This window comes from Heterobasidion irregulare (assembly GCF_000320585.1).
Source record: "Heterobasidion irregulare TC 32-1 unplaced genomic scaffold scaffold_06, whole genome shotgun sequence".
Classification (NCBI taxonomy): Eukaryota; Fungi; Basidiomycota; class Agaricomycetes; order Russulales; family Bondarzewiaceae; genus Heterobasidion; species Heterobasidion irregulare.
This window is the reverse complement of record NW_009258202.1, coordinates 13,991-38,129: the sequence shown is the minus strand read 5'-3', so window position 1 is coordinate 38,129 and position 24,139 is coordinate 13,991. Positions and strand designations below refer to the sequence as shown.

At 50.9% G+C, this 24,139-nt stretch overlaps 10 protein-coding genes across 10 annotated transcripts; 8 read left to right on the top strand and 2 right to left on the bottom strand.

Moving 5' to 3' along the window:
• Positions 1-66: 66 nt before the first annotated feature.
• On the top strand, positions 67-1,880 carry HETIRDRAFT_65267 (uncharacterized protein; the record flags this gene model as incomplete). The annotated part of the gene is made up of 13 exons (XM_009548696.1): positions 67-152; positions 208-254; positions 305-390; positions 447-465; positions 528-596; positions 654-775; positions 829-882; positions 937-985; positions 1,039-1,305; positions 1,366-1,499; positions 1,566-1,579; positions 1,636-1,650; positions 1,711-1,880. Coding segments are annotated over 13 exons (1,132 nt in total), but the record flags the coding sequence as incomplete, so codon positions are not given.
• Positions 1,881-2,467: 587 nt separating this feature from the next.
• HETIRDRAFT_14323 (uncharacterized protein) lies at positions 2,468-3,381 on the top strand (the record flags this gene model as incomplete). Its single annotated transcript, XM_009548582.1, has 4 exons — positions 2,468-2,616; positions 2,665-2,712; positions 2,765-3,101; positions 3,199-3,381. Coding segments are annotated over 4 exons (717 nt in total), but the record flags the coding sequence as incomplete, so codon positions are not given.
• Positions 3,382-7,723: 4,342 nt separating this feature from the next.
• On the bottom strand, positions 7,724-9,120 carry HETIRDRAFT_440266 (uncharacterized protein). Its single transcript, XM_009548712.1, has 6 exons — positions 9,040-9,120; positions 8,438-8,986; positions 8,334-8,376; positions 8,125-8,274; positions 7,875-8,052; positions 7,724-7,815 (listed from the first exon to the last, which is right to left on the bottom strand). The coding sequence occupies exons 1-5, from the start codon at positions 9,099-9,101 to the stop codon at positions 7,885-7,887; spliced, it is 972 nt and encodes a 323-aa protein (XP_009547007.1). The 5' UTR covers positions 9,102-9,120; the 3' UTR covers positions 7,724-7,815; positions 7,875-7,884.
• Positions 9,121-9,254: 134 nt separating this feature from the next.
• Positions 9,255-9,674, top strand: HETIRDRAFT_320780 (uncharacterized protein; the record flags this gene model as incomplete). Its single annotated transcript, XM_009548711.1, has 2 exons — positions 9,255-9,460; positions 9,518-9,674. 2 exons carry the CDS (start codon positions 9,255-9,257, stop codon positions 9,672-9,674), a joined length of 363 nt encoding a protein of 120 aa, XP_009547006.1.
• Positions 9,675-10,224: 550 nt separating this feature from the next.
• Positions 10,225-12,759, top strand: HETIRDRAFT_65272 (permease of the drug/metabolite transporter superfamily; the record flags this gene model as incomplete). The annotated part of the gene is made up of 8 exons (XM_009548697.1): positions 10,225-10,403; positions 10,480-10,668; positions 11,242-11,330; positions 11,410-11,848; positions 11,918-12,057; positions 12,143-12,318; positions 12,398-12,569; positions 12,629-12,759. The coding sequence occupies 7 exons, from the start codon at positions 10,225-10,227 to the stop codon at positions 12,509-12,511; spliced, it is 1,326 nt and encodes a 441-aa protein (XP_009546992.1). The 3' UTR covers positions 12,512-12,569; positions 12,629-12,759.
• A 2,211-nt stretch (positions 12,760-14,970) lies between these two features.
• Positions 14,971-15,704, top strand: HETIRDRAFT_321367 (uncharacterized protein; the record flags this gene model as incomplete). The annotated part of the gene is made up of 4 exons (XM_009548710.1): positions 14,971-15,110; positions 15,163-15,235; positions 15,296-15,414; positions 15,509-15,704. The coding sequence occupies 4 exons, from the start codon at positions 14,971-14,973 to the stop codon at positions 15,702-15,704; spliced, it is 528 nt and encodes a 175-aa protein (XP_009547005.1).
• A 3,153-nt stretch (positions 15,705-18,857) lies between these two features.
• Positions 18,858-19,372, top strand: HETIRDRAFT_173693 (uncharacterized protein; the record flags this gene model as incomplete). Its single annotated transcript, XM_009548709.1, has 3 exons — positions 18,858-19,076; positions 19,134-19,233; positions 19,311-19,372. The coding sequence occupies 3 exons, from the start codon at positions 18,858-18,860 to the stop codon at positions 19,370-19,372; spliced, it is 381 nt and encodes a 126-aa protein (XP_009547004.1).
• A 1,311-nt stretch (positions 19,373-20,683) lies between these two features.
• HETIRDRAFT_65276 (uncharacterized protein) lies at positions 20,684-21,826 on the bottom strand (the record flags this gene model as incomplete). Its single annotated transcript, XM_009548698.1, has 5 exons — positions 20,684-21,042; positions 21,104-21,335; positions 21,390-21,547; positions 21,600-21,728; positions 21,783-21,826. The coding sequence occupies 5 exons, from the start codon at positions 21,824-21,826 to the stop codon at positions 20,775-20,777; spliced, it is 831 nt and encodes a 276-aa protein (XP_009546993.1). The 3' UTR covers positions 20,684-20,774.
• An 846-nt stretch (positions 21,827-22,672) lies between these two features.
• On the top strand, positions 22,673-22,929 carry HETIRDRAFT_321136 (uncharacterized protein; the record flags this gene model as incomplete). Its single annotated transcript, XM_009548708.1, has 2 exons — positions 22,673-22,849; positions 22,897-22,929. 2 exons carry the CDS (start codon positions 22,673-22,675, stop codon positions 22,927-22,929), a joined length of 210 nt encoding a protein of 69 aa, XP_009547003.1.
• Positions 22,930-23,016: 87 nt separating this feature from the next.
• Positions 23,017-23,555, top strand: HETIRDRAFT_440263 (uncharacterized protein). The gene has a single exon (XM_009548707.1). It carries the CDS (start codon positions 23,037-23,039, stop codon positions 23,451-23,453), a length of 417 nt encoding a protein of 138 aa, XP_009547002.1. The 5' UTR covers positions 23,017-23,036; the 3' UTR covers positions 23,454-23,555.
• The last annotated feature ends 584 nt before the right edge of the window (positions 23,556-24,139 follow it).

Sequence of the window (24,139 nt, the reverse complement as noted above, 5' to 3'; positions counted from 1 at the left end):
GACAGTCCGGAATTCTTCCAGATTCTACAGCTACGCATCGTTCAAGTCGTCGCATCCAACAGTCCAGATGCTAGCCAGAAATTCTCTCCGGCGTATCTTCCTCCCGCATCCTCGCCACAGACAGTTCGGAAGCTCGTCGCGCTGGATATCTGGTGCGCATACTTTTCGCAGCGCATTCAAACAATGACTTACGGGACGGCCTCCCAGACAGCATTCCATCGGCTGACCCCCCACTTGCGTTCACGTTCGACATCGTAAGAAAGACTCGCCTCACACAACTCCACCAGTTTTCATACCCTCTCAGGATGGCGTTCTCCTGCGTGGAGCGACTGTGCTGCCAGCTGCGCGACGCGCACTGGCCATGCTTGAGGGGAAGAATCCTTTCGCGATGTCTGTACCTCTCTCTACTCTCTATGACACCTTCTAGTACTGAAAATTGTCCCAAGGAAGATACCATACATTCTGGTGTGTTATTGATACATCTATAAAACATGACGGTGGGCGCAATGAACTCACGGCCTGCCCAGTTGACGAATGGCGGTGGGATGCTTGAAGAAGATCGTTGCAAAAGCCTCACGTCGAAACTGGGCATTGAAGTGAGTATTCATTTCACTACATCCCAATGTCTTTCCAATACGACCTAGCCGAAGTAGATTAGTCCGTCACAGTTTCTCCAGGCGCACACCATCCTCAAATCCCGAGCTCAAACGTCTGTAGATGAATCTGTTCTAGTGCTTGGCGGAAATGGAAATACGGTCAGAAATGTGGCAGAGAGGTGAGTTGTTTTGGGTCTACATCTGTTGAGCGAGCGTTAAGTTGCGCACCAAGCTATGGCTACAAGCACGTTTATACCACTCTTGATGTGAAAGCCTGGAACCCCCAGTATGTTCCGCGATATGTTTATGACTGCACCTGAATGCTCATGTGAGTTTCGAGCATCTGGCCATTTCACGACCTTACGCCCGAGGAACTTGCGTCTACCAAGGTAACGTCTCATGAACACGGCTGCTGACCGCGTGCCTTACCCTTGATCCCCAGGCCATCGACTTTTCCAAGACCCCCATCACCTCTATCCTCGTATTCCACGATCCACGCAACTGGGCCCTTGATGTACAGATTGCAACCGACGTGATTCTTTCTGGTGGGCTCATCGGGGCGCCCTACGTCCTCCCGCACAAGCGCCCCACATCACACAAGCCTGTCGAGCTCGTTTTCTGCAACCCTGATCTTCAGTGGCGTGCCGAGTTCGAACGGCCGCGGCTCGGGCAGGGCGCGTTCCGGGTCGCGTTCCAGGCTGTGTATAAGGTTCTTTTTGGTTGACTACATCTGGCGGAAGCATTCTGCAGGGCTGATCAAGGTTTTCAGGAACTTGCTGGATCGGAGTATCCATACATACAGTACGGTAAACCAACAGAAGCAACGTATATGTTCGCCGAGACTGTGATGCGCGATAGGCTGGCTGAATTGTCAGGACGAAGGATACAACACATGCCCAATATGTGAGGCTCAGGTGTTATTCTTCTAAGTTTCTCGCAGTTGCTGAAATCGGTTGTTCTTGATCATAGGTATATGATTGGAGGTGAGGCGTGAACACTGCATAATGAGCGATTTCACTGACTCTTCATCTTTTCTCAGACAATCCCGAATCAGGTGGGTATTCTTATTCCTGTCATCTTTCTCCAAACGCTCAGCGCCAACAATGCATCCCAGACATTGCAGGTGCCAACGCAGCAGGCTGGTCTTCTGTCTTGGTGCGCACGGGCGTCTATGATGCTCTACATGGGCCTCCGACACATGCCCCTACGCATATCGCTGACGACGTCGAGGGTGCCGTGAAATGGGCGCTCGAACGAGAGGTAGCTAAAGCGACAAGACACTAAGCTATACAAAGAGATTTTGCTGTTGCTTGTATCGTAGCCCAAGCGCAGTGTTTCAAGTTCGTGCACCGACAAGTGTCAGTGATTATACACATACTTCGAATATTCGTTCTTATTTTCTTGCAAATGAATGCTCGCGATATATCTTTTCCTCGTCCCGTCCTAGCTCCAGCAAAACTTGTTCATGATTTCTCTACCAGCAAGACAACTGATAATTTCTACACGTTTCTTACGTATTTGTCTGTAATTGAAAGTCAAATCACTTACTCATGGTCACGTGGTCTGTATCCTGCGTTGTCGTCGTTGACAGCTGCGAGCTGGACGTAGATTAGTCTCTGTAATGCTCGGCCGCGATGCTTCCTGCACCCATTTCCTTTCCGAAACGTGATTCCTCAGTGAGGCCCCGTCGGCGCACCTTAGACACCCTCCGTCGACCGTCGCGTCTCACCAACCTTGGTGTCTTGCTTTTAGTATCTGTCGCTACGCTCTCTGTACTCCTCAACCTCAAACACTACCTCGTTTCGTCCTATTCTAAAATCGATTATGCCATTCCAAATAGCCTGGTATCAACGATCGTTCGCAATACAGGAAACCTGACCCATCTCATCGTGGTGCCCGGCCATGGGATATGGACAGGAGCCCATACACGAGAGCTTACGGATGAAAGTGCCTGGATTCTTGCTCCATATCAGCGAGGGAAAGGCCGGCCTGCTGCTCTCCTAGAGCATATCTCTAAAGGGTAGGTCGACCTACTTGTTCTGACATCTGTGTTTTGACCGTCTGGCAGTGCAGAACTCGCATATGAGGACGAAAGCTCGTTGCTCATATTTAGCGGGTATGTGGCATACGTCGTCTGACATGTATGATGTCTGATTATACAGGTACAGAGGTCAGACATCCACCCTTAGTACCACGACTGAAGCCGAGTCGTATCATCGCCTTGCGATTGTCTCATCAGCCCTCCCTCCCCCTTCCTCATTTCACCGCGTCACTACCGAACCATTTGCGCTGGATTCGTACCAGAACCTTCTGTTTTCCATTGCGCGCTTTCGCGAATATACCGGCGCCTACCCACGCAAAATTACGATTGTGGGATATGAGTTTAAACGGAAGCGATTTGAGCATCTGCATCGCGCAGCACTGCGGTGGTCACCAGCTGTGCTGAAATACGTTGGAATCTCACTCGGAGGCTCTTCAGAGGAACGGGAGGCCAATAATGGAGAGGTACGCCGTTGACAATGTCCTCTGAGTTGGTCTCGTTGACGAATGAACGCCATGACCTCACGACCACCCCTTCTCTACCCTCTATTGTTAGCTTAAGAACTCGTTCCTTCCTTACTCTTCGGATCTGTACGGATGCCATCCCCCCCTTTCAAGCAAACGCGCATCGCGTAACCCACACGCTCGTATTCATGCATATCATGTATCTGCGCCAGAGTTGCGGGATCTTTTTGAATGGTGCCCTGCGCCCCAGACGAATGTATTTGAAGGGGCGCTCCCATGGGATGGTATGTACTAATTAAACATTGCCAACTTTGACATTCGCCTTTGAGATACATGGGTCATGTCAATAGCCTAGAATCTCGTGAGCTCTCAAGTTAGGTTCCATTTCCCGCTCTGTTCCGTGAGTTCCTTGACTGCGTTTCATCGCCCTCGGAGATACATGCTGCGGGTCTCCGTCCGTGGTCGGGTTGGCGCTGATCTTATTTTTGCTCTTCCGGCATCGTCGACCACTCCTGTTCAGTATCTCCGCGTAGCTGAAAATGATCATGCTCCTCAAACAAGAGACGACTGTTGCTCAAACTCGTCTTTCGATCTCCACAACGTGTTTGATACTCTCGCTAATCATCAGAGCCTTCTCGAATGCTGGTATCTATTTCCCACCAATGCCCGATGCCAATCAGTCATACAACATATCTTCTTTGACATTGCTGCGCATGTTTCCTCCTACAACATCATGTCGCGGCGTGTGACACACAGAGGCGCACACTCCTGTGATATACAACACCAATGGACGCATACCTCATTTTCCCAGATAAAACCTCTCCCGTCAGAACGGCAAGCATTCCCCCTGTCCAAAACAACATGCTCCAGACCTCGGTAAAACCTCACTTCCTGATCAGCGGATGAAGTGACGCCGCGTGAGAGATACAACTTGTTCAATTCTGGCCAGATATGTCTAAGGGACATTGGGTGGCTCGTAGACGGTGAGGCGTGGCATAGAAGCGATGTTTTTTCAATGTAACCTTACTTGCAATGGGCCCCTCGTTGCTAGTTCTAGGCATGGTCGACTGTTCAACGCAGATAAGTGCGGCTGATTCGATGATCCACGAATAACACCGTAAAGAACGAATAGAACTGTTTTGGAGCATCCAAATCACAAAGACATGAGAGAGTGGCTGTTTCACTTGGTTGCTTCGGCGTTCCTCAAAGATAAACGTACCCTCAAATTTGAACGTGTGGGCCGCGGGTTTCGGGGCTTCACTCTTCCAATTTTGGGCTATCATGACAACTATATGATTGTACCGTAAAGCTCTAGAGAATGCATTCGCTTGGACAGTAAACGCTCCCATAGATAGGACAAATAATTGTTTGCCGAGCGTCTTGATCTGACGCAGGTCTTGCTAGATCTCCTTGACGGCGAAAGTTTGTATTCTTTGCCTCAAGTGCCATTCGTGCGCGAGGGATAAGATTTATGACACGCAGTTACCCTTGTGAGCTCAGCTAGTTCGAGCATCAATCTGCATCAATCCGTCGAAATATCGAAAAATACTGCGCCCAAGCATCAAGTGTCAGAGAAATTCATGTAGGAACGGAGGCTGTCAGTGCATCAGAACGAAGAGAAGGGTTTGATTCCTATCGACAAGCCTTCGTAGTTCATAGTGGAGAGGACGACTTCCTACAGTAGGAATTGAGTAAATTGAACAATGAAGGACCGAACTGACTGAGTGACGGTGCTTAGTACGCGACGGGTGCCTGTAGAAAACAGAACCGAAAGGCGAGAATTCTGTTTCAGAAATAAATCACGAAAATGAATCATAAAATTTCTATGTTCCCTGAAAATTTGTCTCATCTTCTCAGGTTGAATGGGGCCTCGGCTCGAGCTGTTAAGTTAGGTCTTGACTCGTTGCACAAAGTCAACGCATGATACTACTTTGCCTATGAGACTGACATTTCTCAAGCTCTTGGGTTTGTGGTCAGATATGATACGGACAGCAGCAAATTCTGGCACGAAGCCAGTCATCCTGCAGGTCAAATGCAGCGGATGCTAGAAGCAAATGCCCTAGTCTCGACCATGGGCATGAGAGGCAGGCCGAAACAGTAACCGCAGAGCTCCAAATCCGGCGGTTTCTGCCGGCTTAAGCTCTCTCAAGCTGTCTTCTCAGCGAGCGTTGAGTTACACTTGAGTTACTCGGTGTTCCCTCACAATATACAGTACATCGAAGCGTAAAATTCATCGGCCCACTCCACTCAATTATTTTATTAGTATACAGCATATGTGTTGCCTTCCGAACGGCACAAATGCTGTGTTCATTTCCAATTACATGGGCATCGTGCACAGAATCCTAGGACAGGTTTCAACGACTGCGGCTCGAGCTGACAGTTCATAACTTTCATGGCCTGCTTCTGAGGTCCGTCTTGATCTACTTTCCTTCCATCTATCGTACCCTCGCTGGACTACTGGGTGAAGGTCTTTTGCGATGCCTTTCGACAAAACGACCTTTGACATCTGGAGAAAGCGTACACCACGCTCTTCCCACGACCGACTATCAATCGAGTCAAAGCGCGACACATTATGGTGATAAGAAGGATCCAGGGATTTTCGGGATCATACGTGGCCTTCTCACTCCATGACAAGGTTCGACCGGTCTTTTTGGCACTCCCATCCTCTCGATCATCTCTGCTTTATACCAGCGGAAATTCGTCAGATATCGAAGTCCTTCCACCGTCAAGTCATCACACGATCACATCTCAGCGCTTTCCAAAATCTTCAGAATCAGAAAACGAAAGCGCTTCATGGTATAACTTGGTTGGGTTCAGTGATCCCGCCCGCCTTCGGCGTCACGATATTCCCTTTAGTTGCTATTACTCTGAATATAATACATGCCGTCATTACGACAACAGTCTCATTCACGATGTCAATACGAGTCAACCCTCTTATTTTCAACCGACATCCTATAGACTTTCTGCCTTTGATCCAGATCCTGGCCTCACAGCTCTTCTGTGAGCATTGATCGAAGCTATTTTGACGATAAAAATCACTCCTATATCCATGGGGTGCAGTTGCTCGCGTCGAATCGCCATGCTCAGTCATCGGTGACTGTCGGCAATGCGCGCCAATCCCTGAGCCGCTGACCACGAATACGGAGCGGGAATCGTCCGCCTGATCAGCCAACCTTCTAGGCTGATCAGTATTGTAATTTCTGTAGAGACACAGGTCTTGGAAGAGGTTGGATGCCACTTGCGAGATCAATGAGCTCTGAGAACTCATTCGGCGACCACTTAACTTTCGAGAGCTGCGGTAGCTTTCTACCCATTCTTAAGAAGACCTCTGCTACAATTGTCTGACCTGTTACGCAAATCCGAATACGCACCTCGGCCTGCGATTGCGTAGTACAGTATGATTTCGCGAGTCATGTCGAAAATCCATGTGGATCACGCCATAGACGAAGTAGATACGGCGGGCCTAGGTGCCGGATTGACCTTGGGGCATTGATGAAGACCTGCATTCCCTGCATTTCATGTGTAACACGAATAAGACATACCAGACATTGACCAGTGCTGCAGGAATGTGTAAGTCGTGATCGAGAGCGCCAAATTTCTGACTGGGGAAAGAGTCAAGGAACTCGCAAGAAGGCCAGGGTCGAAGTTGCATGATGAGATCTGACATTCGACTTCTATCACGATTATCCCCGTGGAGAGATGGAAGGGTTGCACAAGTCGAACAACTTCGAGCCCTCATGCGAAATGCTTTTACGAAGTCCAGGATCCCGTTATGCGGAACCGCGTACAGGGGCCAGCATCTGGATATAGGTGTACGAGTTTGGAAACATGCTGAATCTGGAGGGAAATGAATCGAGGTCCGATTAGTGCTCGATTAGTACAACGCTCTTGATGACCATGAGCTAACAGCTCTTAATTTACTTGTATCTACGCACGATAGTCTGAGACCGGTTTGTCTGCGCTTGAGCGATCGTAGAAGACCGTGATAGCAGGCGTCCTACAATGGAGGAAATTCCACTCCTGAGATATATGTCGTAATGGTCCAACCACTATGTTAGATTCAACGAATCCATGTGGTGTAGACAGATCAACGTGATCGCGCACCGGCGGTCAGAGCGTAGAAGTCGGAGAGAGGCATCCCCGTGTGCGAAACCCCGTGGTCAAGACGGTTTCTTCCGTTGAGAACCGCCCGTGCGCCTGACTCAGGCCGAAGGCCTGCGCTCGGGTAACACAAAGACGGGCTAAGACGGGTCAACAGATATCCCGTACTGACCTTTGGCCAAATGTGGCTGACCACCACAAAAGCCGAAAGCTGTTATCGCCGTCTTGGACTCACGAGAGGTGAAACATAGGATCCACACGTCGTTATTGGAGATGCCCAAAGCAGAACAAGGAACATGCCAACGGTACGTCACACACTACAGGGTTACAGCGCAAGGTTATGTAGTTCGGGAGGCATCAATGATCTCTGATCGAGCAAGGCTGAACCGCTTACATATGTTCTAGACGGAGAGTCGACGGAAGGCCGTTCTTGTCATTACGACGACATCCAGACGGAGGTTTCACTTGAGCGAGATCCGAGACTTTCAGGATGAGCCGCCACAACTCTTCAGACCATTTATGGATAATCTCACGAGACCACATTAATCCCGTCAAGAGACATACAGATATGCAATGACATATATGTCGACATCATACGGTCGGCGACCAAGATCTTGAATTTCCGGAGGTGCATGAGCCAAAGTGTGTACGCACGAGCATCTGCTGACTTACTGAATATCACCTAATCATCATCCATAGACTGGCCCTTTGCTCTCCGCGTATCTATCCTCTGCTTCATGGTCGTCCGTGCATGATCACAAGCAGCGTCTAACTGCCCTCCCTTACTAAGTGCTAACAGAAGTGCATGAATGAGTCCGACATGGTTATGGCGTCGCAGACTGTTCTCAAACTGATCAGGCAGAAATGAATTGTTGTCAATTGACCAACACTATCGCAACAGTAGATTAGAGGGGTGACTTACTGCCCATCTTTCCCGCTTCGCTTTCTCGTTAGATATTTGTTGAGAGAGCTCGAGCACGGCAAGGTCATTGCCTGATGATTGAACCTGGACTAGTTGAGCTTCAAGAGCTGGTAGAGTATCGGTGTGAAGCGCCAAAAGACTGAATTCAAGCTTATTCGCGAGAAAAGACACTTAATTGACGAACATGCGAGGCTAAAGAATTGACTGACCGCTCCGGCTGGATAAGTCGAAATACGTGTTTCGATGACCTCCCTGCCATAATCAAGCTTTTAGTGACAGGATAATCAATATAATCGATGGCTGAAAAGGCCACCTAGCCCGTTTGACCCATCCTTCGCCGTGCTCTTCATAGGCACCATGCCGTATGGGCGATCTCTTGAGCCCGTCAAGCTCATATACCGAACCCATGAATGGAATATAAACAACGAAGTGGTACGCATCTTCCGTTGTCTTCGGTAGATTCAGGCCATCGAGAGATATTGAGGAATGAGGGCTTAGTGCGTTATGTGCCTCGCGAAGCCAGTCTGCGCTAGTAACAACCATGCCGCGTGTTTGCGGGTCCATCCCGACGGTGAAGTTGATAAGATCGGAGAGCTGCGATCCTGAGGTCAAAGAAGGGATGTTCCCAAGCGCGTTAAGGACAGCGAGGGTTGCACAGGCATTGTTGACCACTTGATGGGCGAAAAATCCGGGAAATTCGTCGTCGTACTGGCCACCAGTACTGGCTGGTTCCCCAGCGCCCGGAAGCCACTTAAAAAGAAATATGAGGGCTTGGATTGGTCTCAGAGGAGCGAGCGAGACGGCGTCGAGAGAATACAGGTCATCGAAGAGGAGGGGAACACCGAGAGATTTCAGCAGCTCGCTGGAATCATGAGTGAACGGGCAATCTTTGTGCTCATCAAAGGATGTACGCACGTGAAAACTCCAGGATCAGACTCGGTCAGTTGCCAGCCGCTAGAATCATCTTCGCTAGACATCGTTGGTTGGTTCGTGAAGGAAGAGAAATTTCAGCGGCAATTTGAAAGCGAACGCGACGCGTCGCCTCGCACGTGGCCTCTGACCTACGCGCCTGATTTCTGGGTGTCTGGATTTCTGTACCTTGACTGCTCAGTCCTGCAAGTCGTTTATCTATGAGCCAATCTCCTGCTTACACACAGGACGCAAGATCTTCTAATCGAGCTCGCTTCGAGCTTGAGCTGGAGTTCGTGCAAGCCCTCGCTAATCCTTTCTACCTTCACTCGTTGTCTCAGCAAGGCATCCTCAACCAACCCGCCTTCGTCAATTACTTAGAATACCTCCAGTACTGGAAAGCAAAGGACTACGCACGTTTCATTCTGTCACTCGGATTTTCCCTTGTCTACTAGTCCTTGAATATTGACCTACCACCCTCCAGATATCCACACGCTCTGCATCATCTAGAACTCCTACAGCATGCTCAATTTAGAGCAGAGATCGGGAAGGACGAATGGAGGGAATATTTGAACCAGAAACAATTCGACCATTGGAGAACATGGTATGAGAGGGGTTCGTCAAAACAACATGCTAATTAATGGACGGCCTCGCAGGCGAGAAGCTAAACACCTGAACCCGTCGAGTGTCCTCACAACAGAACTGGGTCTCACTGTGCAAATCCCGCAAGACGAGAAACAACTAGGTCAATCCTGATCCTACATATGCATCATCACATGATGAGTAGTGAGTACTCTTTGCCCGAACCCTGCATCGTTCCGTCTGAACGCCTCATTTATTGCGAAGTATTTTCAATCTTCTGCGACTGCCTTTCGCTTCCGTTGTCTGCTTGTGCTGTCTCGATGGACCGGAACATTCCCGAGGTTACGATTGCTGCTCGAATACACGCATGCAACGCCCAAGTGGCTGAGAATCTGAGATGACTTATGACAGGCCATCGGCTTCAATGTATACTTATATAGCCCTTCTATCCCGTTGTGCAAAGATATCAAAAGTCGTTCCTGGACAAGTCTGATCCGTCCAAACCATTTCCGAGTTGTCTCTGGCAAAGTCAGTGTTGCACTTCGCGTGCCGAACAAGCCGAAGACTTGAGAGGAGAAAGATATTCCCACGATTGCTACACTCGACTTCATGTCCGGTCTTCATGATGAGAACGGTGGGCCTCCTGAATACCCTCCCGACTACACTCTAGACGACCTCAACGGACCTCAGTCAACTCTCAACACAGATATACACTTCGCTGATTCACTAGAAAAGAAACGTCTCTGGTGGAGGAATGCCGTCATCAATGCTGCTTTCATAGCATCATGGTACGTCGCCCTTGAACGAGGTCCCGGCGGAAGACTAATAGACTGCATTGTATTTGATCTGGTTGGATGGAATCAGGTTTACATTTGCGATTGTCATATCCTTGTATAACAAATGGATGTTCTCTGCGGACCACTTTGCCTTTCCATATCCCCTTTTCGCCACGACAGTTCAGATGTTCTTTCAGTTCTGTTTCGCTGCGATCATGCGATACGGTTGGCCTCGAAAATTTCGCCCAAAACACGTTCCATCTCGTGCTGACTATGGGTGAGTCACTGAATCTATCTATATTTTGTCTGTGCACTTTCATGGCATGAAATCCGGAGTGTTCGCTGTCGGCATAGTGAGGTTCTACATCAAACCGAATCCATTGGTTCAGACACGCACTTTCACTAGTTCTCACTAGTCAAGGATCTGAGCGATCACATTTATTCGGTTTGATGCTAGTATCGCGCCATGCGAGGGGTCAAACTCCGCGGAGTTTTTGAATGCCAGTGCCATGCTGAATGCTCTTGGTCCAGCTGAACACAACCGTTCACCGAACTCGTAACGACGACTTAAGCGGAGGATGACGCTTTCGGTTTCAATACTGCCTCGCAGGCCCAGCTTGAACTCCCGATGTTGTTGTTGTCTATACTTGGCGATCTTCTCGTTTGTGCTCGAGGAGGGATATTGAGACAATAGCTGCCAGCATGGGCTTGCACTGCCCTTGTCATCTGCAGTCGCGTTGCGGACCCGATATTTGTGATCGCTTGGATGTGGTTGGGTTCGATGTTATCAATCCCTTTCTAGTTCTCTGGAAGTGGTTCGAATGTGTACTGACGTATGGTTCTCCTTCAGACGCAAAGCCGTCCCAACAGGCATCCTGACCGGTCTGGATATTGGTCTTTCGAATTTGTCCCTCAAAACGATCACCCTTTCGTTCTATAGTAAGTGCCCAAGAAGCTTCACGCACCGGACTTTTCAGAAGTCGTCATCAGTTAACATGTATGGTCATTTTCATCACAGCCATGTGCAAATCCTCTTCCCTTATCTTCGTTCTTCTCTTCGCCTTCCTTTTCCGCCTCGAAAAGTTCTCATACCGTCTAGTCGGCGTCATCTTCCTCATCTTTATCGGTGTTCTCCTGATGGTTGCGACTGAGACCCACTTCGTTCTCTCCGGCCTCATCCTAGTTCTCTCAGCTAGCGCATCTGGTGGCTTGCGCTGGAGTCTCACGCAAGTTCTTCTCAAAAATAAAAAGATGGGGCTGGATAACCCTGCCGCTACTATCTTTTGGCTGTCTCCTGTAATGGGTGTGTCACTAGCAATTGTCAGTGTCGCTGTGGAGAGCTGGACGACACTGTTTCGAAGCCGCTTTTTGAGCGGTTTGACAGAGACGCTCACAACAACCGTCTCCCTTTTCGTACCTGGTGTCTTGGCTTTTAGTATGGTCTTGAGTGAGTATTAGTGCGTGTGCAGTATTTTTTTTTCACCTTGATATCTGTCGTTCATATTCGCCGATGTGTTGTCCAATAGCATCATACAACGAATTGGAGTTGTTCCCATGTCGATCGCTGGGATAGCAAAAGAAGTTACTACTATCACCATCTCGGCTTGGGTTTTCGGTGACGAGCTCACACCTCTCAACATTACTGGCGTCGCAATTACGATATGTGGTGCGTTTTCCTCTTTCCAGCGTGCGCCAAAGCGCAGCGAGGCTTGGCGCCCTGCCGCAACTCACCCTTTCTGGTCTTCGTTTAGGTATCGGCTTGTTTACGTACCACAAGTACCGAAAGTCCATGGATTCCTCAGTACCTCTGGATGTCCATGGAAATCCAGTTACAGACGAGGATGGTGACATGGAAGACGGATCTCTTCTTGGTTCCAGTCACGAGACCACTCCCCTCGTTTTATCGAGTACGGAGCAATTCGACAGGGTGAGTTTGTTGATCATTTTCCACACGGGAGTTGCTATATGCACGAATGGGTCTAACAACCCTCGAACGTTTGACTTAGGATGATCGACAAGGCACAGAGAGTCGCGGCGTTCCTGTTTTGTTCTCAGCTGATGGTCAAGAGGATGAGGAGCATCTCTATTCTTCTGAAGATGGTCATCGTCGTCGAGGATGATCCCTCCTCCCACACAGCCATTTTGATGATGAACCTTCGCAAGCAGGGATGAGGATAGGTGCGATATTACCTCACCGTGATCTGTAACATGCCCATTGCTTATCAACGGTTGGTGAGGTTCTCGACGGTGTTTACGGAGACTCGGTCTGATGATATATGTTTGGCCCATATTGCTAAGTGTACTCAACTTTCTTTATAATGAATTGCATGTAGACGAAGGCCATGAAATCTATCCCGACTCACCCTCCATGATCAGTTCAATTCCGAATCGGTGGCCCAAGCGCGTGCATGCTCCCCGCGGCCAACAGGCGTTAAATTGATCGATTTTGGCGCTGACGCCATCTCAATTTGCACAAGGGTCATTTTATTGAACATCCCGGTTTGCCCTTTACACCGTGATTCGAAGTAGGTTATTTCGAGCGTCGCCTCGATCGATCGTAGCGCGCATTGTTTACGGCGTATAGTGACGAATAATCAACTCCGAGGTCCGCCGGAGTTAAAAGCAATGTTGCAGTCCTTGTAGGTGTTCGCGGGTTGCACGGAGAAACTCAAGCCGACATGAGGGTCAAGAAAGCCAGAAAATGGAAAGGTACGGAGAATGTTGGCGTTATTTTCCATTTGCGCGAGCCCTTTCTCCGTCGGCGTCATCCCATGTAATTCTACCCTCACCTCGCCAAAAGTCGTCAGGCCTACGTCGGGTGTAGTGATCTCAAGCCAGACCTCCGCGGCTGCTCTTTTTAATTTTGTCGCTTCCGCGACGATGTTAATTTTAATCGGAAGGCAATCTGCGCTCGATTCAGAGCTTGTCCCGCAATTCTCAAGGCCGGCTTTGAAATTTTGCATTGAATGACTGAGCTCTCGAACCCATGGTAGGCACGTGGATATAATACGTCAGTGTTGGGGGGCTCTTCGTTGCTCCATCGGGACATGTAGGAATACGAGATGCACAGAAGCGAAAGAACGGAAGCAAATACGTTGCCGCACAATGCCGTCCGATGCCGCAGATCATTGCCTGTAGCGAACTTTCAGATTTGACGGCTGTGTTGTGCGATATCGAGATCACGGACTAGGCCCGCCGAGCAAGGGTTTGTGGGGGCCTGACTTGCCTGGTGACACAATCTCTCAAGCGTCTGGGTCAGATGTGCGTGCCGCGTCGCCCGTGCGTGGATGGTCAGAGGTGGTGGTCAGAGGTGCACCGCGGTATCGGGATTGGATGGGTAAGCATGTACAGCCCGCACTGGTGAGTCACGGTCTTGAGCGAGTATGGTGCCAGACTCGCTAAAGCCTCCAGGCCGATGCCCTTGTTGAAAGCGCCGGACAGGCGCTCGTGAGGCGACTCAGAGTGGCTGGCTGAGGCGACGCCAGGTGTCTTGTAGACCCATTGTAATTATTCGATGAAGCAAGGGCACCCGTGTAGGTCGGATCTGGTCGCAAGGTACGGCTGATCCTGAGGAGAAGCACCAATTAGACATCCCTGGGGGCTTGCTGCGCCGGGCTCACTGGGAAAGAAAGTCCAACTCCGCCAACCCTAGACTTGCCGCGCATGGATCAAGATCTCTAAGCCTTTTGTGATGCGCTTTAAAATGCTTCCTCGTCATCATCTTCCTTTGGACTTACTTCCGGGCATCCCACCCTACGTTCTATTTCGCTCCCTACGATATGGATAATCTACGATTCGTTTTGGAGTCGCCCCACCTCGCGCAGACACAGAAGAAACGGCCAAGGCTGGTCACTTCCTGCGATAACTGGTGTGTCCCATCTCTTGCTCGCCATCCCTGAAAGCTTTCTGAGCCGCTCCATCGCCAGTCGGTTGAAGAAGATCAAATGTGTTCAGCTCAAACTCCCCGATGGCAAGTGCGAGGCTTGCGAGACGGCCAGCGTGGACTGTCAGTTTCGCGATAGAGAGCGCTACTTCGCCGAGCGCAGTCGTATCGTTACCGGATCGACCGGCGGCTCGTCTTCAAGTCACGCTCGGCGGTCTTCGACGCCCAGTGTGGGATCAGGAGAAGAATCAGTCGTGTCATCATCTCACCGCGCCTATGAAAATTCTCCTACTGACGGCCACAGCTGGTACCCTGGTAGTGCACACTCTGCCCGGTTGGATTCTGTTCACCAATTGCGCTATCCCTCTCCCACTCCAGCGCCCCGTAGCGCCTCTGCGCAATCAGCATCGAGTCTATGGCTCTCGCCTGAGCCACCTGAAGTCTCAAAGTCTGTATACGACAGGTATCGTAACCATCGTCCTGTCCCAGTTCTTGGTGCATCTGAAATTTTTGTTTAGACCGCATTATGCGTCGTCCCCACTTTCACATTCTGGCAGCAACCCCAGTGATTATGCATCATATGCATCGTCAACAGGCCTTCCTCAAGACCTATCCACCACATACTCCGGCCGTTCCTCTACGTCGTCGGCGGGTCTGTTCGACCCTCGGCAGCCTAATCTCCCTAATCCTAATCTCATGGCTCACCTGCTGGGCGTCTTCTGCAATAACTTCGAGCGCAATTTTCCATTCCTTCAATACGACGATCTTTCGAGGCGCCTATACAACAATTCTCTATCCCCAATACTTGCCAATAGCATCGCTGCTATCAGTTCCCGGTACGCTCCCATCTTGACCTTTGTATAATGTCTGCTTATAACCTGGTACAAGTCATTCGACAAACCCTGAAATTTTGACAAGAGGAGTATCGCAAGTCTCAGATGCTTATTGTAACGTCGCAAAGGTGTGTTATCAATCACCGTCAACCCTTGGAGTTCAGAGCGCATAAATCATATTCTTCTAGCGTCTCCTCGCAGCCACTTCGGTAACCCCATACACTGAGGTTTTACATGCTGTAGTCATCCTCTTCTGGACCGAGTATAAAGCCGGTCGGACGTCCAGTGAGCTTTTTGTGAATTTTAAGTCGCTATTCCGCTCATCTCTCTCAGGTTGCGTTGAGTATAGCCAGGTGAGAAATTCACTCAGCTCTTCCCTATGTAAAAGCTGCCTAACCTAGTCATCACCAGATGGCGACAAAGATGGCCTTCAACCTCGGGTTGGGTAGCGAGAGTACCATGTCTGCGTCCAGCGAGCGCGAGCGCAGCATGCTTCGAGCAACTTGGACTTCGGTCGCTCAGATGCAACAGATGACGACAACGTGTATGTATCGATGTCTCAGGCGTCCTCAGAGCTTTGCTAATCGAGAAATCTAGTCCATGCCAACTCTAGCTCCACTAGTTACGGGCATGGACGTTGATCGGCGTGATGTGCTCATTTCCACTACTGACCACATAGAATATCTACTAATAGTATCCGCTATGGGCTCATTTCTCTGGTAGCCTAGGAGGCGACCTTTTCCAACTCTTTCTTTGTCTAGCATTGCGTTGACACGTTTCTTCGGTATCGGATCATGACATTCACTCGCATTTACTCTAGTGACCCATATTATTGTGTACAAAACCGCGGACACGCTTCGAGACGTCGATACATGTATATATAGCACTGTATGTAATTATCGTTTCCTTTCCATCAAGCATTATACTGAGAATCATATTTATTGGGATGTTGTACGGTGTACCAGAGAGCGCCAGGCTTACTATTGGAATGCAGCTGTCAACCTCCTCGAGACTTGTGCATCACAAGCATCTTCCGGGATCTCAACTTGAAATCTCGGTCGGTTATACTGGTATGTCGAAGATCATTCATCGGAGCAACTCTCGGTACAATCTCGCTGTGAACGACGGCGCGGCTCGAAACAATGGAATCGAAGTTCTAACGTCTTCTCACTTTTCATGCATATGCCCGTTGTTATGAATTCAATTTCCCCAATAGCACATCACATAAGCTCATTCTCCCCTGCTAGGTCTGACCGAGTTGAAGATGCCGATTTGAGATGACCGACATTGATTGTTCTAACACTCTAGCAAGAGCTTCTTCAAGCTCCTATATGCCGAAGTCTCTTGGTTCCGAGCTTCTATTTTCAGGTTCGGAATCGCAGATACGGGTTCGGGGTCGCAGATGCATTCGGATTGCAGTTTGAGATGGTGCATCATCCAGCCACAAATTTATTGTGCGGGTAGGCTCACGTTTCTGTGAAACCTAGGTAAGCTTTCTCAGCTCTTCTGCACTCAAGCTGAATATAGGGTCCAGACTTGGTATAGCATGATTCTATGGCTATAGTCAGTGGGAACTTCAAAGTGTCCAACCCGGCAGTGACTTTTGCTGCGAATGGTCATGTCTTTGTCCCACAGAGACAGGAGACGCCGTGAGACTGTCTTTATACGGCCCTACCCATGACTTGTAGGTCATCTATTCACCCATCTGATGGGACTATGGTTGGCTCGTACCTGTAGGGTTTATATCGTTCACGAGTCAGAACATTTCCACCATACCTTGCGGATAAGGACTATCTCATAAACAGGAGCTACGTAAAACGTATGTAGTTTCCCCGACGTATGCAGATAATTATGCCCACCTATGACATCTATCATGCGCATATACTGCGGCCCTGACGGTGAGGCGCAGGATAGGGCCGCCACAGGGTTACAAACCACAGGCGTCAGAAGTGCTCGGAGAGCGGAGGTCCCCTGGCGCGCGTGGGGCATATATTTTTGGGTATGCTAACCTTGCTGAATATTGAAAAGACCAGAATGACTAGGTCCAATTCAGATTTACCACTGGCACGAAGACGCAGAACATACATGGATAGGCTAGCACCGTTCAGCGTCTTAGGCGCACCATCCAGAATTGACTTTTGATTGTCGCTCTGAGCGCGCAAATAGAAGGCGTGGGGCTGCCGGCAGTTTGCTATCTTTGGACTCAAAGCGATGCGATGACGAAGGCATTCTAGTCTATCGGGCGATCACTTGTATCTTGTGACCTCTCGCACGTCCACGTCTGGCCCTTCTCTGGCCCACAAGGGGACCACTATATCAATCTTCCTGACCTCCGAGCGTCAGGCAAGGACTCACCTTAGTGGAGTGCGGACCGTCTTGAGCAGACAGAAATATCTGTGTTTTCGGCGACAAAGCATTCGAAAGAAGCTGAAGAATCGTGGAGTACGTCCTTAGCCGCAAGGTGTTTATGGAAGGAACAAAAAGCCAAACTCAGACTTATTAATGTTATCAATGGAAACTTGTCATCACCACATACCCTGATTAACAATAGTATCCCCATTATAAACACGCTTCGGCCGACCACACGGACCTCAAGTGACCCCTTGGCATACAATCGTCCGTCCATTCGCATCCGCCACGACGCAGACATCTAGCACCATCGCGTTTTCAAGGTGCAGAGACGCGTGAGATTGCACGTATGAAGAATCATGGGTTGGAGATGCAGGGCACGGTGTAATAAGGGCGGCGCTGGGAGAGTAATCCGACGACAACCGGCATACAGCGAAGGCGATACACACCGTCACGCCTGGGATTTCTTTGAAGGCCTGCCGAGAATGATCGCGCAGGAATGCATATGAAAGGCGCTGTAGGAAAGCAAGAGGCATCAAATCTGCGTTGTTTGAAACTCGCAGTGTGGACAATGGGTGGCAGGTAAATGAGTAGGAAGACAGACACCCTTCATCGTGGTTAACGAGTGGGTCAGGAGCGCATATTCCATAAGTGATTCTTGGAGCAGACGAGAGACAAAAGCTGACATTTCTCAAGGATCTTCTCAAATGCCACCTCGAATCGTCCTCTGATAGCCATTCAACATAGATTTCATATCACCTCTCAAAAGATAGACCTTTTTGAATCAGGACCCGAGTGAGTTCAGAGTAATTATTGAAAGGCCCCAGCAGCGAGCATAAGCGAGCTGACTCAGTACTCAGAAAAAGATCCCATATGAATAGGCCTCGTAGTCGAGCGAGAACTCCTGGAGAGATTCCAGAGTACGGATTGAATCGACTCCCATGTGCTCAGTATTCCTCTCCCTATGATAATGACGGCCGAGTTGAGACACGCCCAAGAGCCACGAATATGGAATCCGCGTGGTTGAGATTGGGATACAGAGATGGAGGACAGATGGAAGTTATCGAGCGACAATACCTAAAGCTCCTCGGCGGTTGAAGGTGGGGGAGTCTAGCTCATGAAGCTCAGATGGGTTTAAAAAGTCGACGTAGAGCAGTCAGAGCTGGTTGGCATCAAAATTGAAAGGTCACGACAGACTGTGAACAGTATTGGTAGCCTATCTTCACCCTCGAGCTATCTGTAGAGGTCCTCCTTCGCTTCGTTGCGCCTCCGCTGAAAGCGCCACTCGTCTGGTATGACCTAGTTCATGGCACGAGAAGAGGAAGATGCCTACCACGCGGGACATTAAGTAGCCATTGGTTGCTAATGATGGAATCGACGCGGACTTGAAGAGGATCTGCGATGTCTCTTCCCACGTCAATTTCTGGAAGGCATGTCGATGCAAGAGAGTCCAATGAAGAGAGAGGCCTGCTCGCAGAGGCTGTTGATCGTCGACAGAAGGCCATGAATTATGACCTTAACCCAAAGGCACACCCAAGAAAGTACTGGCCATATCGGGTCTTCAAGATGCCACTCCGCCAGTACGTATCTTGCGGATCCAAGAGCAACCACAAATCAATGGTTTGTGAATATCGCACCTTCTTGACGTTATGGACTGAAGACATCTGACAGAATTAGGAAATTACGCTCTTGTTGCGGTCACATAAAAAAGTGAAAACATGGAGCGAGGGTGTCGGAACGCTCAACCGAGTTGACTATGTCCTCAACATGCTGGGATGTCAGTTCCATGCTTATACATCGTGAGCGCACTTTGTCACACTTTTTGAGGTGGGTGCGACACAGTTTCATCCACAGCCTTTCCATCAACGGCAGCTTGGATGAGACAGCGTGGAGGGCGCCTCCGAATCACCCATTAGACGCCTCGCCACCTCCATGTCCATCATTTGCTGGACCCTTGATTCTCGAACGATATGACAGCGTGCCCTTGTCGTGCCGATGCGTATGCTTTGACCCAGAAGCTGTGATATGTAAGGTCGGGAATCGGCCCTCTGCTTGTCGGTGCTAGGCTGCGTCCGTGTGCTTCTATCTTTTCCTATTGCTTTAAAGGAGACTCCGTGTTCAAAACGTGCCTCTCGGCGAATGATCCGGTTGCGGCCTCGTCTCGACAAGCTAGATCGATCGCGGGACTTCGAGTTCTAGGATGACCGAGCTGGAGGTAGCGAGCCGTTCAGCGTTCGAAGCCTAGTTGACATGCTTTCGTTCGTATCTCGGGCGTTTGCTTTCGATCCGTACTGTCGTTCAAGGCCGCGAGCTCCGGTACGCGAAACATCTTCGTGTTGTTTTCATGTTCACCGTTCGTTTTAGTACAACCACATCCTGTGGACGGCGCCTGTGCTATCGCGTATTCACTGCAGGGTGACCCACAAGCCGAGACCGAAACCTGCGAGCGGCATTAAGCCTCTGACGAAATTGAACCTGACCCACTTGACGACCTCGCTGACCTGACCCTCAACATCCAAGGCTCTGCCCTCTCCCCTCTCTTTGCGCGCCGGTTCCGACGCTCCCTTGGAAGCCCTGAGAAGGGCTTTGACGTTCGCACTCATGATAGTGAGCGTGAACGGTGCGATGGCGATACAGGCCGCTCCCGCGACAACATAGCTGCGCGAAATCCAGCGCGGAGATTTGATGGCATAGTGGGCGTAAGCGGTGTAGAGGAAGCTGGCCGAGGCGAGCGCGGCAAGAGGCAGTGCGAGAGACTTTCCGCGGTGATAGAGCGCGGCCCACTGGCGCGCCAGGAGGTTCGACTCATTTGAGGAGGCTGCGGGGAAGAGTGCGGGGGCGGCCACGACGGACAAGGAAAGGATGCCGCCTGTGGGGTCAGGGGTCATCAGCGATGGATCGGGCGGCCGTTCATGCGGACCATCGTCACAGGTTGTGCGTTATAGAGTTCAGATACCCCATCGAGTGCAATGAGAGTCGTTGCCACGGTTTGCAGGGGTCTGTTGTGCCGCAATATGGATTATGCTCACCGGAAAGCAGCCCCGATGTTACGAGTCCAACGGCCGTGGCGATATGCCCTCCCGTTCCCGTGAAGCCTGGTGATTGGATGAGAGAGAGAGTAGACATGGTTGTTGTCGTGGTTAAGTGACTTGGGAGCGCCGACTGCTCGACCTCGCGCGCATGACGTCGCGTCCTGGCGGCTATGATGCCGTGACATCATCCCCATTGGAAACGGTCAACATTCGAATTATGAATCGACAGTCCTACTTTACATGGGTACACGTAGCGCAGTCAAACCAGATGCAAGCAGCTCCACCCTCAATTCCCTCCTATTAACGGCGCACGCTCCTCGTCCTCCAACACAAGGCCACCGTGGCTCCAGCCTTTCCTGCCGAGACCGACACCCCCTTTGACAACCCACACCAACGCAAGGATCGCGAAAGCAAGCGAAGACCAGTGGATGAAGCTCGACGACCGCTGGTGGGCGAAGATGGCGAATAGTGACCAGGCGATCGCGATCGAGGCCGGGAGGTCGCCTTCGGGAGAAGAGAACGCGTAGGCAGCGGCGGTACCCTCGAGGAAGAACCTAGGTCATCACGCGTAAGTAAGAGGGGTACGAACGCAGAGCGCCGAGACGGAGGACGCACAGAGCGAGGAAAACAAAGACTTCGGTCCAGACACCCGCCTTGTGAGTGTAGGAACTGACGCCGAACGCCTCGAATGCGGTAAGAACGACGAGGACGGTGGTCCATCCGTGGTAAAGGGAGAAGGGAAGGTGAACGAAAAGCTCGTCCGCCACACTAGCGGGCTCGTGGTACTTTTTGACGACGTAATAAATATGGGTTACGGCGGAACTGACGAAGAGCGCAAATATGAAGGCTACGGGGAGTCAGGGAAGGCGCGTGAAAGTTGGGGACGATGGGGAGAACGAACCGATGGTGTAGTGGTGGCTAGCCCAAAGGTTGACGTAGATGGCATTGAGCACTCCGAGCAAGGGAAGGCGCCAGGAGATTCCGTCGACGATGATGCGTTTTCCGTTGGGGAAGAACTGGTAGATGATGGTGCCCAGGAGGAGCAAGTGAATCAAGGACCTGAGCCGGACGGGTCAGCGCTCGAATAGAAAGACGGATGCAAGGTATAGACCAGATGAGGAACGCCCAAGGTGCGGGTGTGACATAAGTCTCTTTTCCGGTGAAGTAGATGTCAGTGGGAGCGGCGACGGTGTAGATGTTGGAACCAAGGAAAAGGAGGTAAACGAGGATATTCGCGATCTAGAGAATGTACGTGAAGCGGGAATGGGAGGGAGAGTCGGGCAATATGCTTACTTTGAGAAGGATACCGTCCGACCAAGAAGAGTTGTCTGGAGGCATGTCGATGAGGGAGGGCATGAGAGAAAGGGCAAGAGGGTAGCGGCTGGTAGCGGGGGGCGGCGGACGGGTCTTATGTATGATCGCACACGCGCAGTCGCACGTGCTCGGGGCCTGGGGGGCCTGATGTCATGGGTGATGGTGTGCGCAACGGCCGGCGGCGCCTTGCGGCTGCTTGACGCTGTCTGCGATGCATTCGTGCCTCTGTCGGACATGGTGAGCTCAGCGTGTTCGACGGCGAGCTCGGCGCACACCCCGCCGATGTCCGTGCGATGGCCGAACTCCCGGCTATTTATAGATCCTCGCCCACCCGGACCTGTTTCTCACATCTCCTTGTCCTCTTCTACGACTCCCCCGACGACGTTCCTAACGCACACCGCCGTCCGCGACGACGACGACGCACCTTAGCTGCTGTATTATTAGCCTGCTGTCCCACGACCTGCTTTGATTTTCACCACTGACCTCCCCATGTCGTCTACTGTCGCCTCACAACTGACCTCGTCGTCTCTCACGACAACCTCTCCCCCGGCCTCTGGTACTTCTGATGCTACGTCCGCAACGTTCACTCCTCCGGCTCTCTCCAGCGCTCTACCCGATCCTGGAAGTGTAGGCGCAGGTGGTCAGACCGGCTCTGATTCGGGCTCATCCTCCTCGCTTTACCGTGCGCCCTGAACCTCCCATCTCTTCGTTCGAGTGCACTGATCAAAGGATTCGCTTATTCCAAAATCAGTCTACACCTTCCTGGGTATGCCTTCTACTCCTTCACGTCCGATCGACTGATGCTCACTCTCGTTCACAGCTACTCTTGTCCTGCTCCTCGCCGTATCGGCCACCATCGTCTTCCGATCGATGCTCCTCCGCAGACGCCAGCGCGCAGCTATCCTCGCGGCTATCGCCAATGGCACCTACGTCCCGCCTTCCCCGCCTTCACGCGCCAATCAGTCAGTCTTTGGCGAGAAACCCAGGATGTACGAGGTCTTTCTGGACGAGGAGAAGGCTTGCTCGCAGAAGTGGGCGTCCCTGGCAGTTCGTCTCTCAACACTGTCTTCTATTCTGCCAGTCGTCTTATGTAGATTCATCATAGCCGATCTCTGCGACCTTGGTAGATCCTCCTCGTGGAACATCACTTCCAACAATCCAGTCGACCATCTCGAATATACCTGCCGAGACGAATCTATCGGGAGGGAGAATGAGGCGGTTCCTCAAGTTCGCTATGCCCGGTTTCCTCCGATGGAGGCACTCGCGCCCATCCGAGGCCTATTCGTCTTCTATCGAGTCCATACAGCTTGATTCCCATCAGTCAACCCCACCGCAGCAATGCGCCGACGCGGGGCCAGTCCAGGTCGCTGTCCTTGTCGCCATGCCCTCGGCCGCACGCCCGGGATCGCAATTCCATGACCCTTCGCACCCACCTTCGCACCGATCTTCGCCCTCGTTCTCACGAGACAGAGCGCGTGGGACAACTAGGACACTATCGGTATCCTCAGACGACTCTCTCAAGCACGGCAAGTCCGTCGCTTCGCACGCCGGTCCGTTTGAGTGGGACGACGAGGTCCCGGTGGTAGAAATTGGGATCGTCCATATTGGCGTGGAATCTCCGCTGAGCAAGCAGACTCACAAGCAGACATGACTTTATGAAAGGACCAGCGTGTGTGTATGATGTGGCAGAATGCACGCAGCGTTTAATCGAATTGAATCGAATCTGCTGACGATTTGTAGCATGTCGCTCGGTATGATCGGGAGTATGCCCTTCGCCGCGTTCGGCTCTCAGTTTACCAGTTGCTTAGCACCGAGTGAACGGATCTGTCTGTCCCAGCCACGCGTCGTGAGGAGATGCGTAGGCGCTATAGCTGTCTACGAGCGACAGCTACCTCCGCACATGACAACGGTGGACGCAGGGAAAATGCAACTCTGCGTTGATCCCTCGCTAATGCTCAGTGTCATCGTAAGCTTCTCATCTGCATCTACTGTGCCATGATGAATGACAGCCTACAGGCCGCGCGCAGAATCTTCGGTTAGCATTTCATTCGCCTCTTTCGATTGTTCTGGAATTGTTCGTCGTTGTTCTCGTCACCATATTCCACCCTCTGGTATGATAAATGCAGCAAAAGCTTCACGATTCCAGACGACTCTCCTCGGGGTTTGCGGCGTGTCTGGCGGTGCTTGAGTGGTGCCGATAACTTCGGGATGGCAAATGTTGCGCTACACTCCTGCGACGAATTCCACTTCCAATCGGGATTAATCCTCATCTGTTGTGCAAGGCTTCCATGACTCCCTGTCGAACCTTGACCTTCGTGCTCGTCACTAGTCAGTATT

Bases quoted from the DNA above. Each gene is read 5' to 3' on its own strand.
- HETIRDRAFT_440266 (XM_009548712.1), bottom strand. From the start codon at position 9,101: ATGTCTAGCGAAGATGATTCTAGCGGCTGGCAACTGACCGAGTCTGAT. The intron at 8,987-9,039 runs GTGCGTACATCC...TCATGATTCCAG, and splicing joins TCTGATCCTGGAGTTTTCAC to CGAGCTGCTGAAATCTCTCG. The intron at 8,275-8,333 runs GTCAGTCAATTC...CTCGCGAATAAG, and splicing joins CGACTTATCCAGCCGGAGCG to CTTGAATTCAGTCTTTTGGC.
- HETIRDRAFT_440263 (XM_009548707.1), top strand. From the start codon at position 23,037: ATGCCCGGTTTCCTCCGATGGAGGCACTCGCGCCCATCCGAGGCCTAT.